This window comes from Podarcis tiliguerta (assembly GCF_965153285.1).
Source record: "Podarcis tiliguerta genome assembly, chromosome: 5".
NCBI lineage: Eukaryota > Metazoa > Chordata > Lepidosauria > Squamata > Lacertidae > Podarcis > Podarcis tiliguerta.
Genome location: NC_139538.1, coordinates 7,386,239 through 7,402,978, shown reverse-complemented (window position 1 = coordinate 7,402,978; position 16,740 = coordinate 7,386,239). Strand labels below are relative to the sequence as shown.

At 48.2% G+C, this 16,740-nt stretch overlaps 1 protein-coding gene across 2 annotated transcripts in view; it reads left to right on the top strand.

Annotated features, from left to right (window-relative positions):
• CLCN2 (chloride voltage-gated channel 2) overlaps nucleotides 1–16,740 on the top strand; it is a 73,973-nt gene that overhangs the window by 36,751 nt on the left and 20,482 nt on the right. For both annotated transcript variants that reach the window (XM_083442037.1, XM_083442038.1), the window contains exons 3-12: nucleotides 4,082–4,213; nucleotides 5,290–5,418; nucleotides 5,906–6,039; nucleotides 6,276–6,353; nucleotides 7,810–7,888; nucleotides 12,178–12,303; nucleotides 13,512–13,596; nucleotides 13,695–13,796; nucleotides 15,149–15,233; nucleotides 16,509–16,664. In XM_083442037.1, coding sequence (XP_083298163.1) covers nucleotides 4,082–4,213; nucleotides 5,290–5,418; nucleotides 5,906–6,039; nucleotides 6,276–6,353; nucleotides 7,810–7,888; nucleotides 12,178–12,303; nucleotides 13,512–13,596; nucleotides 13,695–13,796; nucleotides 15,149–15,233; nucleotides 16,509–16,664 — 1,106 coding nt within the window. The remainder of the gene's footprint in view (nucleotides 1–4,081; nucleotides 4,214–5,289; nucleotides 5,419–5,905; nucleotides 6,040–6,275; nucleotides 6,354–7,809; nucleotides 7,889–12,177; nucleotides 12,304–13,511; nucleotides 13,597–13,694; nucleotides 13,797–15,148; nucleotides 15,234–16,508; nucleotides 16,665–16,740) is intronic.

The window sequence follows — 16,740 nt, the reverse complement described above, 5'->3', positions numbered from 1 at the left end:
ATAGCCCTAGTAGGGGCCCGATCATGGTTAGAGAGTTTAGAGTTGAGTTGCAGTGATGTAACCTAGAAGTAAAATAGCAAGCTGCAGAGTCAGAGCAACGTCTGAGAGCAACATTTGATTTCAGTTTGAATCCACGGCTGTGGCTATGGGGGAAAAGGCATTTTGGAGGAGTTAATGCTGTGAACCCCTCCACTGTAGGCTCGGGTTGTATATATGTGTAAATAAACCATAAATTATGTAGACACCAAAGTCTCTGCTGTACCTGTGTTCCAAAAGGAAACATAAGTGCCTGGATCCCCAGGAATCTTGCACCACTCAGAGATTGGGGTGGTGTGCAACACCGGTGTCAGAAGTGGGATTCGTGTTTCCTGGAGGAAGGGCCTGTGAGCTGGAGGGAGGAACAGCAACATAACTGGAGCAGTTCAGGCTTATGATCCAGCAGCAAAGGCCGGATAGAGCAGCAGAACTAGTGGTTCAGTGAAATGAAGCAGCTGCAAGCAGAATTTGTGAGAAGCCTCCTTGGAGAGAGTGTGACTGCAGGCGAGGTGGAAGCCCTGCCTGATGAGATGCTACAGGGGGTTGAAAGTGACCCTGGAGCCCAGGTACAAGGCATCCAGGTGGAAGAGGTGGCTGAAGAGATCCAGAATGTGGATGGGCAATTGAGGGGCTGGGTCTGCGAAGAGATGCGTACGGTAGCTGAAGGAAAGACTCACCTCAGAGAAGGGTGAGCTGGGTGGGGCCGTGGAGCCGCTGATTGATTTCTCCACTCCCTGGGAGCCTGCTACGGAAGACGGGGAGCAGCTGGAAGAATTGGAGGTGCGTGTGAATGTGCAAGAAGAGGGAAGTGACGGTGGCTTCCTTACTGGAGGAGAAAACACAGGGAAGTCTTGAGACCTGCATGCATGTGCCAGAGGAGCAGCCAGCTCCTGCTGAAGTGCAAGAGGAGATGCAAGAGGTGCTCATGCGTGAGCAGGAGGAATGGAGATGCACATGAATGTGCAGCAGAGGAAAACACACAGAAGAAGCTGGAGGCCTGTGTGCATGTGCCAGAGGAGCTCATGCTGAATTGGGTGAGATTAACCCCCCCCCCCAATGATTTAGCCCATTGAGTTCACCAAGATGGGCTTGTGCAGTGGAGACCAGTCCCTATACTGGGTGCAGCCCTTAAGCAGGCCCCAGCAGGAAGGGACACCCAGGGTCCCGTGAGTTTGGTGGGTAAGAGCCACTGGGATGGCTACCTGCCCATGAGGAGAGGTTGGGAGTAAGCAGAGAGGGGCATTCTTGGCAGCGGACTTGCATGGACTGGGCCGGCTGATCCTGAAGAAGCTTGTGATAGAGACTTGTGGTAGGACTTTGATTTACAGTTTGGGCAGGAGATAAAGTGGACTAGCCCAGGGGCAGCAAATGGGAAGTTTTTAATGTTTGACACTTCACTATATTTTTTATGTGTTGTAAGCTGCCCAAAATGGCTGGGGAAACCCAGTAGCGTGTGGCTACTGAAACTGTTTTGGGACTAGAGTGTGAATTTGGGGGTCTGATCCACAACCAGAGGAGAGGCCAAGGAGAAATCAAGAGGCTCCAGAAGACTGAGCCTGCAATTAGAGCCCCAAATTAGCTGTTGATCTGCATGGACTGAGACGTTTGTGAAATCCCGAGCCAAAGAGTCATGCAGGCAACCCCAGAGTGATCCTTCCTAAAATGCTTTTTGCATGTCTGCATCGATGGGAACTCTTTGAAGATTTTAAGGAATTGTTTCGATAGCTGTGTGTGCACCCAGATAACTGCTTTGTGCTGCAGTAGTCCAAGGCAAAGGATGAGCAAGGTTTTGGCATACAGTCGTACCTTGGTTCTTGAATGGCTTAGTTGCCGAACAAATCGGCTCCTGAACGCCGCAAAACTGGAAGTGTTCTAGTTTGCAAACATTTTTCGGAAGCTGAACACCCGATGTGGTTACCACTTGAGTGCGGGAAGCTTCAGCAGCCAATCGGAAGCCGTGCCTTGGTTTTCGAACAGTTTCGGGAGTCGAATGGACTCTTGGAACGGATTAAGTTCGAGAACCAAGGTACCACTGTACTAAGTTCTGGTACTGAGGCTTGCATCCTGGGTTCAACATGTCAGAACTCCCTATTTGAGCTGCCAAATGTGGGAGACTGTAAGCTGCTCTGGGATGCAGAACCGGGACTGGGAGGACTGTGCAACAAGGAGAAAGAAAAAGGCTTGAAGAGATTTTGTTGCACTGGAACTTGCCTGAAAAGAAGAAGCTGTTACTGTTCTGGTGTTGGGTTAAAATAGTAATTGTATTTTATTATCAGTTTTTGGCTATGTGTTCTCTAATGCCTTTGCTAACTTGTCTGTTTTTTGGTTTTTTTACAAGGAAGCCGTTTTTTTTGCTGTTTGTTTGTACAAATGGGGACAGATGTCTTGTTTGGGGGGGGTAATGTTATGGGTTTTGGGTGTGGAGGAACAAGCTGTTTCTTTTAGCAAAGCAAAAAAAGAGAATATTGGCAGGGGGTGGGCAAGGAACTGCATTTAGGACCGCTCTCAAGTCTCCACTGGAGGGAGCTACCGGTCCGCACTGATGCTAATTGTGATTGCTTCTAGAGAAAGCAAGCACTGTGGCTGACTCCAAAAGTAATGTATTGATGAAGCTCTTTATGTGAGCGTTAGGGGACACACGGGTGCATGTTTGTGTGGTTATGTAACAAGCTTTCGCGTAGAGTTCCCAATTGGCGGCAGAGTCTTGTGTTCCAGTTGGCCGAGGCAAGTTTGCCAATCATTGTTCAGGCTGACCCAAAGCTTTTATTTGCGGTTCTTAAAATGCAACTCCTTATTCAAACTCATTCATGGATTCATGTTGGCTCTGCCGCCTCTGCTGAGACAAGAGGTCCCTTTTCAGATCTTGAATGTGTGTCGTTACTCGAATCAAAACAATTTAGTTTCACGGAAACGTCTAAAAATATAAATGTTTCCCCTCCCTCCCCCCGGCCCCGCAGCTTGAAAAGTAACCGGAGATTTTAAAAGAGTAAGGAAAGGAAAGGGAGCCAGCTTTGGGCTGCTGAGTTTGCACAACACCCAAGCAAGCTGCAATCTAAGGATTAGGAGCGAGCACCGTGCTTATTTGTGGTACACACCGTCGTGTTTGCAGAGGCTTGGCACGTCTCCGTCACTGTGTGTTCACGAATTGTACATGTGGCAAAGATCAGTAGCTGAACATGTGTGCTGGGATTAATGTTTGAAAGCCACTCAACGTGTACACTGGATTGGTTTTGCTGAGAATCTTGTTTTAAAAAAAGTTTTTTATTTATACTTTTCAAATTTATGCATTTCGTTAATTTTACAACCCATTTAACATTTCAAAATTTGACTTCCTTCCCCCTCTTTCTGCAGTTCCTTAAATTCATTTTTTCATAACTTCTGCACATCCAAATTAATTTAGTTTACTCATTTAATTACCTACTGTAAATTACAGTACTCTTATAAAACTGCAGGTTATTACAATAATCCTGCTAATGTCTTAATCTGTTTATGATTTATCTGTAAATATTTAATAAACCATTTCCATTCTTTTATAAAGAGTTTGTTATCTTGATTTCTTATTCTTCTGGTAAGTTTTGCTATTTCTGCATATTCCGTAAGTTTTTCCCTTTGTTGGGGCTTCTGCTTATTTCCATTTTTGAGCAAGTAGCATTCTTGCTGCTGTAGTAGCATACATGAATAAATTTCTATACAAGTTAGGTAGTTCTGTCCCTATGATGCCCAAAAGAAAAGCTTCTGGGTTTTTTAAAATAAAAGTTATTTTGAACATCTTTTTCAATTCATTATATATCACTTCCCAGTAAGCTTTAACCTTACCACAAGGTAAGGTTTTACTGTGAATCAAGGTAGGGAAAGGTGCTCTCTGTGCCTCATGACCAAGGGGGGAGTGCTTGGGAGGGGGTGCTCAAGGCCCCCCCCCCCGCACCCGCTGACGCCATGTTGGCAACCCCAATTTATACAGAAAGTATTTCATTTGTTTATTTATACATTCATGGCCCTTGATCTCCATCCCTAATACGTCCTCTCTCTCTTTCTCTTCCTGCAGTCTGCACTGTGCGGTGCCAAAAGTTCCTCATCTCCAAGGTGGGCGAGGACTGGATCTTCCTGATCCTCTTGGGGTTGCTTATGGCCCTGGTGAGCTGGGCCATGGATTTTGCCATCGCCACCTGCCTGCAAGGTAAGGAAAGTGTTGACACACGGTGACATCGAGAGGAAGGCTGCTGCTCCCCTCTGTCAACTGGATGGGCCGGCTGGCTGCCCCAGGGCTATGAATTGGCTGTTCTCCATGGGGTCCAAGGCCCTTGGCATGAAAGGGAGGAAAGTTGGAGTCATTTTAAGGAGGGAGGAGATTAGGGGACCAGATAGCAAATGGTAGAACTGGAGGAACAAAAGTCCTGGGCAGAGAGAGATTGGGAAACAAGGGCATAAAGATATAGAAGTTTTGCCTGCATACCCCTTTTCTACTGATGTCTGTCCTTGACTTCAGTGGAGCGTCTTTATTACCCCCTGAATATTTACCCTCATCCTTTCTCTTTTAAAAGGACCCCGAGGGTCATTTAATTCAACCTTCTGATCTCAACACGCAGTCCCCCATCCAATTTGAAAACCTACTGGCCCCAGCTTAGCTTTGCAAATATGCTAGCAGTTTTGTTGCTGCACCACTAGGAAGCCAAGATATTAGGCTTGGTCCTTAGTTGATGCAGCTGGAGCAGAGAGTGAGCATCACCTGCAAAAATCCCACCTGCTTTTTCCTTTGGCCTCCTGAAAAGGGGCCCTTTTGATGCTATAGCTGCCTTCAGGAGAGAGGAAGGATTAAAGGTAAAGGTACCCCTGCCCATATGGGCCAGTCTTGACAGACTCTAGGGTTGTGCGCCCATCTCACTCAAGAGGCCGGGGGCCAGCGCTGTCCGCAGACACTTCTGGGTCACGTGGCCAGCGTGACAAGCTGCATCTAGTGAGCCAGCGCAGCACACGGAACGCCGTTTACCTTCCCGCTGGTAAGCGGTCCCTATTTATCTACTTGCACCCGGTGGTGCTTTCGAACTGCTAGGTTGGCAGGCGCTGGGACCAAACGACGGGAGCGCACCCCGCCGCAGGGATTCGAACCGCCGACCTTTCGATCGGCAAGCCCTAGGCGCTGAGGCTTTTACCCATAGCGCCACCCACGTCCCTGAGAGAGGAAGGATTACCAGGCGAGAATATCCCCCTTGCACACTTTACAAAAGTACCCTCTCCTTTTCTGTCTCTCTGCAGCCCAGAAGTGGATGTATGGGGGTTTGGATGCCAACATCTTCCTGCAGTACATGGCCTGGGTCACTTACCCCGTGGTCCTCATCACCTTTTCAGCCGGCTTCACTCAGATCTTGGCTCCGCAAGCTGTAGGTGAGTCCAGGGATAGCGGATTCCTGTTGGGACAAGAGGTATCATTTCCAAGGGGCTTATGAAAACAACCTTTTCTGCCAGAGTGTTCCTCGCCCCACATTTTGTGCTCAGCTCTGGAGGGGCAGCAACATTATCTCTGCAAAAAGCTTCAGTGTTCCAGACCTTGGAAATTTCCGTATTAGACTTTCATTTCCGTGTGAACTGGCTGAATCTGATTTACTTGCACACAGTGTGCCCTGTCTCTGCTCCGCAGAGGTCACTTATTTTGCAGTTGCAAGAGCAGGGGGTGGGAAGCCTGTGGTTCTTCGGGCGTTTATGGGCTTCCAACTCCCATCATTCTGAGTCAGCATGGCCAGTGGCCAGGGATGATGATACTGTAGCTCATTGACACCCGGAGGACCACAGCTTTCCATTTATTTCTCTGTATAGCTCCCTCTTCTTGTCCCTTTCTCTCCCTTCATCCCTTTGTCTCTCTCTTTCTCCCCAGGCTCTGGCATCCCCGAAATGAAGACAATTCTCCGGGGCGTGGTGCTGAAGGAGTACCTTACCCTCAAGACCTTTGTGGCCAAAGTGATTGGCCTGACGTGCGCCCTGGGCAGTGGGATGCCCTTGGGCAAAGAGGTGAGGGGGTGGAGTCCAATGGTGCTGTTGAGACACAGCCAGGTGGGGCACACAGGATGGGGGCAAGGCTGACAGGATTGAGGACTTCTTGGAGAAAGAGATCTTGGGGGTATGGGGCAACGGGAGATGTCCCCCTCCTTGAACCTGCTGCTGCTGCTGCTTGATTCTCAAAGGATCTGTGTGTCGTGGGGCAGGTATGCCCACCTTGCTGACTCCTCTTTCCCTTCCCCACACAGGGACCGTTTGTCCACATTGCCAGCATGTGTGCTGCCCTCCTCAGCAAGTTCCTCTCACTCTTCGGTGGCATCTATGAGGTGAGACGCATGGGGTTGCAAAATGCTGAGGTGTGAGGATCTCGTGAGTGGCCCTCTGACCGCAGGGGGCCTTCTCGGTGGTAGCACCCTCCCTGTGGAATGCCTGTCAGGGACTGGACTGAGAAAGGAATGGTGGGAGCCGCCTCCCAAGGGCAGGAGGACAGTATTGATTTAGAACAGTGGTTTGCAGAGGGATATAGTCCAAAGGGAAAAAGCTGGGAAGTCCTGGGGCTAGAAGCGCAAACACCAGGAGAGAGAAACACCTGGCAGATTCACTGTCTTTGGACAGCATTCCTGACCCCCCCCCCTTCACATAGGACTAGACAGGCTCTGAGAGTGATAGAGCAGAAAGTGGAGCGACAGCAAGCTCAGATTACCCCCGATGTAGGAGTGACGTAGATTAATGGGGACGGAGGGGGTAAACTTTTACTGGGAGCAACACCATTTTTTTAGAGAGATATGCATTCCTTTTTCTCTTGCTGTGATTATGAAAGAAACTCTGGTATATAATAATAATAATAATTTATTATTTATACCCCGCCCATCTGGCCAGGTTTCCCCAGCCACTCTGGTAAGAACGCTCCTTTTGTTTGATCTTCTTAATCACTGTCACCGGGGGAGGGATCCGATTTCCCAAAACCCGGCAACGCTCTCCCATCAGATGTCAAGGAGATAAAGAACGACAAACTTTCAAAAAACTTTCAAAATCTTCTGTACCTGGAAGATTTTAATGTTTGATGTTTTAGTATGTTTTTATATTTGCTGGAAGCCACCCAGAGTGGTTGGGGGAAACCCAGCCAGATGGGCAGGGTATAAATAATAACATTAGTATTAGTATTAGTATTAGTATTAGTATTAGTATTAGTATTAGTATTAGTATTGGGGTTGCAAGGAGCTGAGGGGCTGAGAGAACCAGTTTGGAGAACTTCTGGGCAGAGGTTCTTGCTGCAAGAGTCGAGAAGCACAGGAGACGTATCAAGCAGGAGCTTTTCAGATGGTGGGGCAAGTTTTTCATTAAAAATATATATATATTAAGGTTTATAGAGAAAAATACAAAATGTTATATCTTTTCTCTTTTCTTAATAAAAGAAAGAAAGAACTTCCAAATCGTCATCCGTCTGCTATATAAAACAATATTTTCTCCATCCAATCTAACATAACTCCCAACAAAGCCACTTTCTATAAACAAATGTTGTCTTCAACCCTCAAGTCCAGATATCATTTCTTTTTCGCGCAAAAAGTCCACGAGAGGTTTCCAAGCTTTAACAAATGCTAACAATGGCTTTTCTCTGATGAAACATATCAATTTTGTGGTGCCCATTGCTTCAAGTTAACCTGGTTCTTAAAGAGCCCCTTCTCTGAAGTGGACAAGGGGAAGAAGTCACCCACCCCTTCAGACCTGCTTCTCTTTGAGCAGCTCCTCATGGATTCTGTGCCCTTTGGGCTTCTTTTGCAGAACGAATCCCGCAATATTGAGATGCTGGCAGCTGCCTGTGCTGTGGGCGTCGGCTGCTGCTTTGCTGCTCCAATTGGAGGTAAGGATACCGAAATGGACTCTTGAGTATACAAAGAGTTCCAGATTCCTAGTTTTGTATATTACAATTAAATCCCACCACAAAAGGGTTGGTTTTAGAATCATAGAGTTGTAGAGGTGGAAGGGACCTTGAGGATCGCCTAGTAATCTGTTAACACCCCCCCCCCACCTCTTAAACATGCATCTACTCAGATTTCAAGCCAACCCCACCTAAAGTCTGATGGGTAAATTCTTTAATGGGCCAAGAAGTGACTGCCTTTATGCATAAGCGGATCAAGCCAGATTGAATTACATTGTGCATTATGTTCTGAATCGCAACCCACCTTGTGATAGATCAGAAGTCACCTGGGATAGATTCCTCTGCTTGTTCCAGAATTTTTTAAGGAGGTCAATCAAGCTATTTCAAAATCAGATGGTTGCTGGCCAATAAAGTGGTGCCTCGCAAGACGAAATTAAATCGTTCTGCGAGTTTTTTCGTCTTGTGAATTTTTTCGTCTTGCGAAGCACCACTGTATATTGACGGTTTCCCATAGGAATGCATTGACGGTTTTAAAAAAAAAGGCGCAAGACGTTTTTGTCTTGCAAAGCAAGCCCATGGGGAAATTCGTCTTGCGAAGCAACTCAGAAAACGAAAAACTCTTTCGTCTTGCGAGGCATTCGTCTTGCGAGGTACCACTGTATAGACAAGTTTGTCCCCGGAGGATAGCTTTATATAAGCTAGCAGTGAGAAAGTTATATATCGGCTTTTTTTGGGTTATATATATAAGTTATATATCGGCTTTTTTAAAACAGTGTGGCCAGCCAAGGGGATCCCCGCCCCCCAATCTAAAATGATCTGGTGAACTTCACAATTTCAAATTTTAAGAATTTGCCAGGCTGAAAGTGATGTCTTAACTTGCACTCTAGGATTGCCTTGTTTGCTTTTTGTGGTTTATGTTGTGATTTGGGGCTGACTACAAAAAAACACACACACCCAAAACCTGAATGAAAATGTATCCACATCGAATGGCCCTGAGAGATGTGTGGAGTGACCTGAGAGATGTGTGGAGTGACCTGGAGAAAACAGTTTCCAAATCTTATTACTAATATATGCATTTTTATGCACACACATGCCAGGGAAATGTGCGCATAAAAATGCACACACTAGTGTAAATAACGTGCACAAATTCATTATATGGGGTTTTTTTTGTGCAAAAATATGTGTGTGTTAGGCTAAATCGCATAGAAAAATAGGTAGGAGAATTTCAGTGTAGAATGCTGATTAATTGCCTGATTGCCAGCTTCCTTCTCAGTCTCAGTGTCACCCTGATAGAACAGCAGGGAGGAGAGCGGTGTTGAGTTGGCTCCTCTGCCTGTCATTGGCTCCGGCGCCACCTACTGTTCGTCTCCTTGTATCCCACCCTACCAGGCGCAATGAACACCAGCCTGTGAGAGCTCCTGCCCAGAGCATTCACTTCCACCTGCCTAAGTGCTGTGGCCAGTTGCAAATGGATTAGTGGGAGGAGTTTTCTGAGGAAGGAGTGGCCCCCAGCTGACACCCTCCACCAACCTCTCCTGGCAGTGTGGTGTAGTGGTTAAAAGTGGTAGTCTCGTAATCTGGGGAACCAGGTTCGTGTCTCCACTCCTCCACCTGCACCTGCTGGGTGACCTTGGGCCAGTCACGCTTCTTTGAAGTGTCTCAGCCCCATTCACCTCACAGAGTGTTTGTTGTGGGGGAGGAAGGGAAAGGAGAATGTTAGCCGCTTTGAGACTCCTTCAGGTAGGGATAAAGCGGGATATCAAATCCAAACTCTTCTTCTTCTGCTGCTGCTTCCCATATCTCTACAGAGGGAGCAAAGAGTAGGAGCTGTTTGGGAAGGGTCTGCTTTACAGGGTCCGGGGAGTGAGAAGAGTAGGGACATCTCTCTCAGCTGGACCCCCTCTGGTTGGGGAGGTGAACCCTGACGGACAATGTCCACAGGGTCACGCCCCTCTCCCAAAAGATGTCTTTGCTTCTGCTCAGTGCAGAAATGAAGCCTATAATTTATTGCACCCTAGTCCTAGTTATGTGGGAGCTGGCTGTGCTTAAGGACTGAGAGAAATAGCACTCTGCATGCACTTAAGTGCAGTCTCTTCTTTGGTAATGCCAAAAAATGGAGTCTGGGGCCTAAGCAACACCCAGAGTGGCTGGGGAAACCCAGCCGGATGGGCAGGGTATAAGAAAATATTATTATTGTTATTATTATTATTGAGAGCTGGGGAGCCTAGCCTCAAAATAAGCCCCCTGAACCATGAGGATTGGAAAGGAGCAATTTGTATCCTCCTTAACTGGGCTGAGCAAAGGGTTCTCCATCATTTGATCCCTGAGTATTTGGGGTTTTCAGGTTATACGCTCAGCCAGAGCTTAGAGAGTTGGTCTAGGACCCAGGAGACCGGCACTCAAACCTGCGGTCAGCCATGAGTCTCACTGGCTGACCCTGGGCCAGTCCCCATCTCTCTAGGCCCAGCCCACCTCACAGAGTTGTTCTGAGGATATAAAGAGGGAGGCGAGGGAGAGCTGTTGTATAGTACCTTGGATAATAATAAGTGCAATAAGCCAATGCCCCGTGCAGCTGATGTGAGCCTGGGGTGGGGTTTGGGGTCGGGGCGAACCCTCTCTCCAACTGCAGGCATAACTTCGTTTCCTCCTTCCCCCCTTTTGCTGCGGGCTCCTCCCAGGCAGTCCTTCCTGTGCATCCTCTTCGCCGCTGCTTTTGCTCTCCTAGGTTGGTGACTGGTGTCTGTGTCCCTTTCCGTGTTGGTTTCTGTTGTGAGCAAAGGCTTGGACTGTGTATCTGTGTGTGTCTTTCCCTTTCTGCCAGCTTTCCCAAAAGAAATAAGGGGAGGGAGGGGGGAGACCCTTTCTCATTTGCCCAGATAACACCTGTCGGCGTGTGCGGACGTACGAGTTCAAAAGCCAAGCGAAACCAGCGGATGGGGGGGGGGGGAATGCCCCACCGCAGGGAGCTTCTAAGTGACTAAGTGGCCCTCCATCCAGGCTGCCTCTTTCTTTAAGAGGAATTCAATCCGCAGGAGTTGCAGGAAGGAAGGGACTGAATTTGCTGGTGAGAGCAAATGAAGAGAGAGGCTTCCAGGCAGGGCATTGCACGGCCCCGGTTAAATCTGCAAAGGCACACAGCCACTCATTGCATGAAGAGCCTGAATCAGGCCAGTGGTCCATCTCGTCCAACATCCTCTTTCACAGCAGCTAGCCAGAGGTCTCTAGAAAGGAGGACCTGAGAACAAGAGGCCTCTGCCCGCTTGCATTCCCAAGGAACCAATATTCAGAGGAAATACTGTCTCCAATATTGTGGCCAAGAACATGAGGGTTTTTCCCCCTAATTCTTTTTTGAAGCAATCAAAGCTGGTGGCCACCACTCCATCTTGCAGGAGCAAATTCCAGATTCTAACGCAACAAAATTAATAGTTGCAATCAAGCGCTTTTTCCAGAACGAGGGATTCTAGTGCCATGGAAGAATTCCTGCTGCGCATGAGGGTTCAGTCCCTCATACCTCAACTTTCTCCCCCCTCGTTTCATTTTGCTGACTTCTAGGAGTAGAGGCAGGGAAGAACACAGCCCAAGTTGGGTTGTATTGGCATGTTCCCAGAAAGCCCAATGGAAAGAGAGACCGAGTTCTGCTAACTCCTGTCTCTTGTAACATCTCCTTCTACCCTCAGGCTGGCACCATTTTTGTGGTCTCCTGCTTCCAAGCGACAGTCGTGGTGATGCAGGTCAAGGGAAGGGGGAGTGTGGTTGGGTGGGGTCCCACTAATGCGGGACAAGGGTTCAAAAATGGAGATTATTGAGGGGAGAGGAGGCACGGGAAGCGGTATTATATATAGTGCCCCATGCTGACCACTAGAACAACGGGGGGCTGCCTCTTCTTAGCCCAAGATTCATCCTTGACAACCCCTGATTGCTGCATATCAGTTGTCCTTGGGCCACCCTGCTTGCACTCTCATGCATGTTCATGTGCACAAAATCTGCCAGCTGTGGCCTTTGTCTATTCCCAGCTCAGTAATTCCCAACTTGAGGGAGCTGGGACTGGACCTGCCATTGGATCAGTAGTTGTGCCAGGCTTCCAGCACCGGGTGGATGCAGCCTCTGTTTTCCATTCAGTGCTGGACGTGTACTGCATTCCCTAACTCTGTGAGTTTGGCGAACTCAGTCCTAGGAGGAGAACCCCGGTAGTGGTTTAGAGGCCTCATGTGTATTGAGTTTAGAAGCCTCTGGTGGCTCCCAGACTCTTCCCTCTTCTTTGTGTCCACCAGGTGTCCTCTTCAGCATCGAAGTCACGTCCACCTTCTTCGCCGTCCGCAACTATTGGCGTGGCTTCTTTGCCGCTACCTTCAGTGCTTTCATCTTCCGGGTTCTCGCTGTGTGGAACAAGGATGAAGGTACGGCCCCTGTCTTCCTTCCCAGACAGGAACATCTCCACTGCTTGCTTCCAAACTTGTCTACTTTGGTGGTGAGGCCGGGGCTGGAACGAGGGAGTGCTGGGGTCCATGCAGAACTGGACATCTCTCTTGACCAATCATGATGACCCCTCTGCAGAACTCTTGAATCTATGCAGCCCAAAAATCGCGAATCAGAATAACTCATTCAACTTGCATTAAAAAGAAAAAAATAATAAGTGCTTTATGCCTGCCTGCCTGCCTGCCTGCCTGCCTAAAATCAAGACATCAAACTGTCATTCTAAAAATACAGAACAAGAACTGTCAGAAGATAAACCCAGTCAAATACAACAATGTCCGGGCTTGCACATCATGAGAAGCCATAGTTTGTTTTGCATAGTTCTAGTGGCAAAATTGACAGTAAAATTAAGAGAATCTAATGATGAGTGTTTTACTGAAGAGTGGATGCCTTTTCGGACAATTTAAGGAGCAGAATTTGAGCTATGAGCAACAGAAGTGATTAGATTATAATATTGTGGGTATGATCTGATAGATAGAAGATAGGGTGCACCAGAAAGGGGGGGGGGGACTCATTGGGAAAAAATAAGGGAAAAGATAGAATTGTCTTGACTGTATATGTTAAAAATGTTGAAACTTAATCAAATATAACTGGGGATTAAAAGAGAGAAGCCATGGTTTGTCTTAAACCATGGTTTAATTGTGGGCATGGCTCCCCTACTCCCCACCTAAAGCGTGCTGTGTCATCTGAACCCTGGCCACCGTTTTGTTCATTTCATGCAAACTGTGAGTGTTGAACCAGAAATCAGCCAAGTGCAAACCTTGGCTGATTTCTGGCTTACGGGCCATGGTTTGTTTTTTTTGGGGTGGGGAAAGCAAACTATGGTCTGGGTTCATCTGACACAACAAGCCATTGTATGGTTTGTGTGAGCTGGGCAGCAGGCAGAAGGCACGTTTGCAAACAAACCATGATGTAAGGCAAACCATGGTTTATTGTGATGCATGAGGCAGACCAATATTGTCCATTCTAGATCCGTTTGTAACAAAATCCATAATGTCTGTTTCAAAAAAACCAAAAACGTTGTGGGTTCCTAGGGCCAGGTAGAGAAGCCTAGGGGCCACATTCCCCCCACCACCACCTCTTGTCCTAGAGACCTGAGATTGGTCACCCCAAACCTTTCTCTTTCCCTCAGAAACCATCACAGCTCTCTTCAAAACCCGCTTCCGACTGGACTTCCCTTTCGACCTGCAGGAGCTGCCGGCCTTTGCTGTCATTGGGTGAGTCTCGTAGGGTTTCTCTGGCGCTACCCCACACTTCCCTCCCTCCCGCCAGGACCCCTCTTCCCCACACTGAGGCATTCTTCTCTCCTCTTCAGGATCGCCAGCGGTTTTGGCGGGGCACTCTTCGTGTACTTCAACCGGAAGATTGTCCAGTTCATGCGCAAGCAGAAGGCCATTAACCGGTTCCTCATGAAAAAGTAAGACACGACGGCTGCTGGACACATGGGTGCCTTGTCCTGAGCATGAGAGGGGCCCCAGAGAGGGCAATGGAGGCCCAAGGGTGGCTTAGTCCAGCTATGTAACAGGTGGGGTCAGGCTGGAGGTTAGAGGGCCTTTTGTACCTACTTCTGAGTTGATATTTGCATAACGCAGCCTTCCCCAACCTGCATGTTTTGGACTACAATTTCCATCGTGCTGGCTGGTGCTTATGGGAATTCTAGCCCAAAACCTCTGGAGGACCCTGGCTCGGAAGTAGTCTGATAAACTAGGGAGGTTCCTATGTGGGTGAGTGTTGGGCGCATTTTATTTCAAGTGGTGAATGCAGCCCTGTATGAAATGCTGCAGAGAGTCGTTCGTTTAGTCGTGTCCGACTCTTCGTGACCCCATGGACCAGGTCACGCCAGGCACTCCTGTCTTCCACTGCCTCCTGCAGTTTGGTCAAACTCATGTTTGTAGCTTTGAGAACACTGTCCAACCATCCCGTCCTCTGTCGTCCCCTTCTCCTTGTGCCCTCCATCTTTCCCAACATCAGGGTCTTTTCCAGGGAGTCTTCTCTTCTCATGAGGTGGCCAAAGTCTTGGAGCCTCAGCTTCAGGATCTGTCCTTCCAGTGAGCACTCAGGGCTGATTTCCTTCAGAATGGATCGGTTTGATCTTCTTGCAGTCCATGAGACTCTCCAGAGTCTCCTCCAGCACCATAATTCAAAAGCATCAATTCTTCGGCGATCAGCCTTCGTTATGGTCCAGCTCTCACTTCCATACAAAGAGTACACTGTTCTAATACTGCTTCCACCCAGCTGCAGGGAAATTGTGGCTCGGGAGGGGGGGTTCCCTTGCCTGCCTCTCCCCCACTCGCATGCGCCTAATCCACTTTCTGTGCACGAATAGTCGCAGAATACTGACCTCCCCTGGTCCTTAAGACGGAAGCCTGCTAATCCTCCTAGGGGCAGCTGCTTCCCCAAGCAAGTGGTGATGACCTTCTGAGCCTCCGAGGGTTTGCCAGCCTTGGGGAGCATAGTTGTGCCCGCTGTTTGTCTGTTTATTATTATCACCTGTCACATTTACATCCCACCTTTTCCTCCCAAGAAGTGGCGTTCTTGGTTCTCCCGCTCCTCATTTTAGGCTCACAACAACCCTGTGAGGTAGAGTGGGCTGAGAGGCAGTGACTGGCTCAAGGTCACACCCAGGGAGAGCTTTGTGGCCGAGTGGGGATTTGAACCCGGCCATAGTCCAATGCTCTAACCACTACACCACGCTGCCTCTGTTGGGGGGGCGGGACGTGCAGTGGGGCCACTCTCTTTTTTTAACCACTGCTGTCTGTGACCTTCCAGGCGCCTGCTGTTCCCCGCTCTTGTCACGCTTCTCATAGCAACGCTGACCTTCCCACCTGGCTTTGGGCAGTTCATGGCTGGGCAGGTAATTTGTAGCTCTTGAACATTTATTATTATTATTATTATTAGTAGTAGTAGTATTTGTTAATTGTATATACCACATTTATCAAGAGATAGGGTAGTGTACAGCATTAAGAACACTTCATGTAGCATCAATAATAAAAATATAGTCATAAAATAATAATAATAATAATAATAATAATAATAATAATAATAATAATAATAATGGTCTCCCCCTCCCTTGACTCACCTAAGAAGAGTAACCTGCAATTCTGGGCTGACGGTACCCTATTTATTTATTGCTATGATCCACTTACAGGCCACTTAACTATCTGTAAGATAGTTTAATAAGTACCAGGGAGGGGGGTGGAATAAACCTCTGCATCAAATGATGTGGGTGGCAAAATACATAAATCGTATCCATAAGCATAACGTAACATAAATAAAACCAGGGAGAAGTACCGGGCAGTGTAAGGTAAGATTTCAAGCCACTCAACATACCGTACTTTTCTGTGTATAATACACCCCCGTGTATAACACGCCCCCTATTTTGGGGGACTCAAAATTAAGAAAATGGGGGGGGGGAGATTCCCCGAAGTTGTGGGGGGGGGGCAGAGTTCTTGAGCTTTTTTTTCAGGGGAGATGCCAAAAAGCACTCACCCACCAGACTCCTCTATCTCATCGCCAAACAAAGCAGCAAATAGCCCACCCAATTGCTGCAGCGACAGCGAATCAACAACAACCCTTGCTGCAGCCACCAATAACAATCTCCAGTTCGCGGCAGCAACCACTCCCACGGCCCCACAATGTATAAGACGACACCTAATTTTGAACATAATTTTTTAATTTAAAAAGACAGTCTTATACAGTAGAACCTCGGCTTACATTACCCTCGGGTAACGTAAACTTGGGGTTGCGAAAACGTCAAACCCGGAAGTATTTTTTCTGGGTTTGGTCGCATGCTCAGAAGCACTCGTGTTGCGCCGTGTGCATGCGCAGAACAGGCACCTCTGGCTGCGGAAACCTCAGGATTTGACCGGAGCTCCGGAACACATCCTGTTCGGAACTGGAGGTACCACTGTACACGGAAACGTACGGTACATGCCATCGTTCGCCTGGTGTCACTTCGTTTCACACAACTGCTACAACCATTCCCCACTTCTAACATTACCTCTGTCCCTAAGGAAGACTGCGGTGTTAAGCCTATTCAGTTCTGTAAACACACAGCCAGAGCTTAGGCTAGCGGGCAGGCATGGCTCCCTTCTCACCCCCTGATTTCTTCCCCTTCTTCGCCTCTCAGCTCACGCAGAAGGAGACGCTCGTGACCCTGTTCGATAACCGCACGTGGGCCAAGCAGGGCCTGGCTGAAGAGTTTGAGTATGTGGGCCCCTCCGAGGCCTGGAAGCACCCACGCTCCAACGTCTTTGTCACCCTGGTGGTCTTCATCCTCATGAAGGTGCGTCGCCCTTCCCCGTCACCCCTTTCTTCCGGTCGAATCCTATGATTGTAGAGGGGAAAGGGACCCCCAAGGG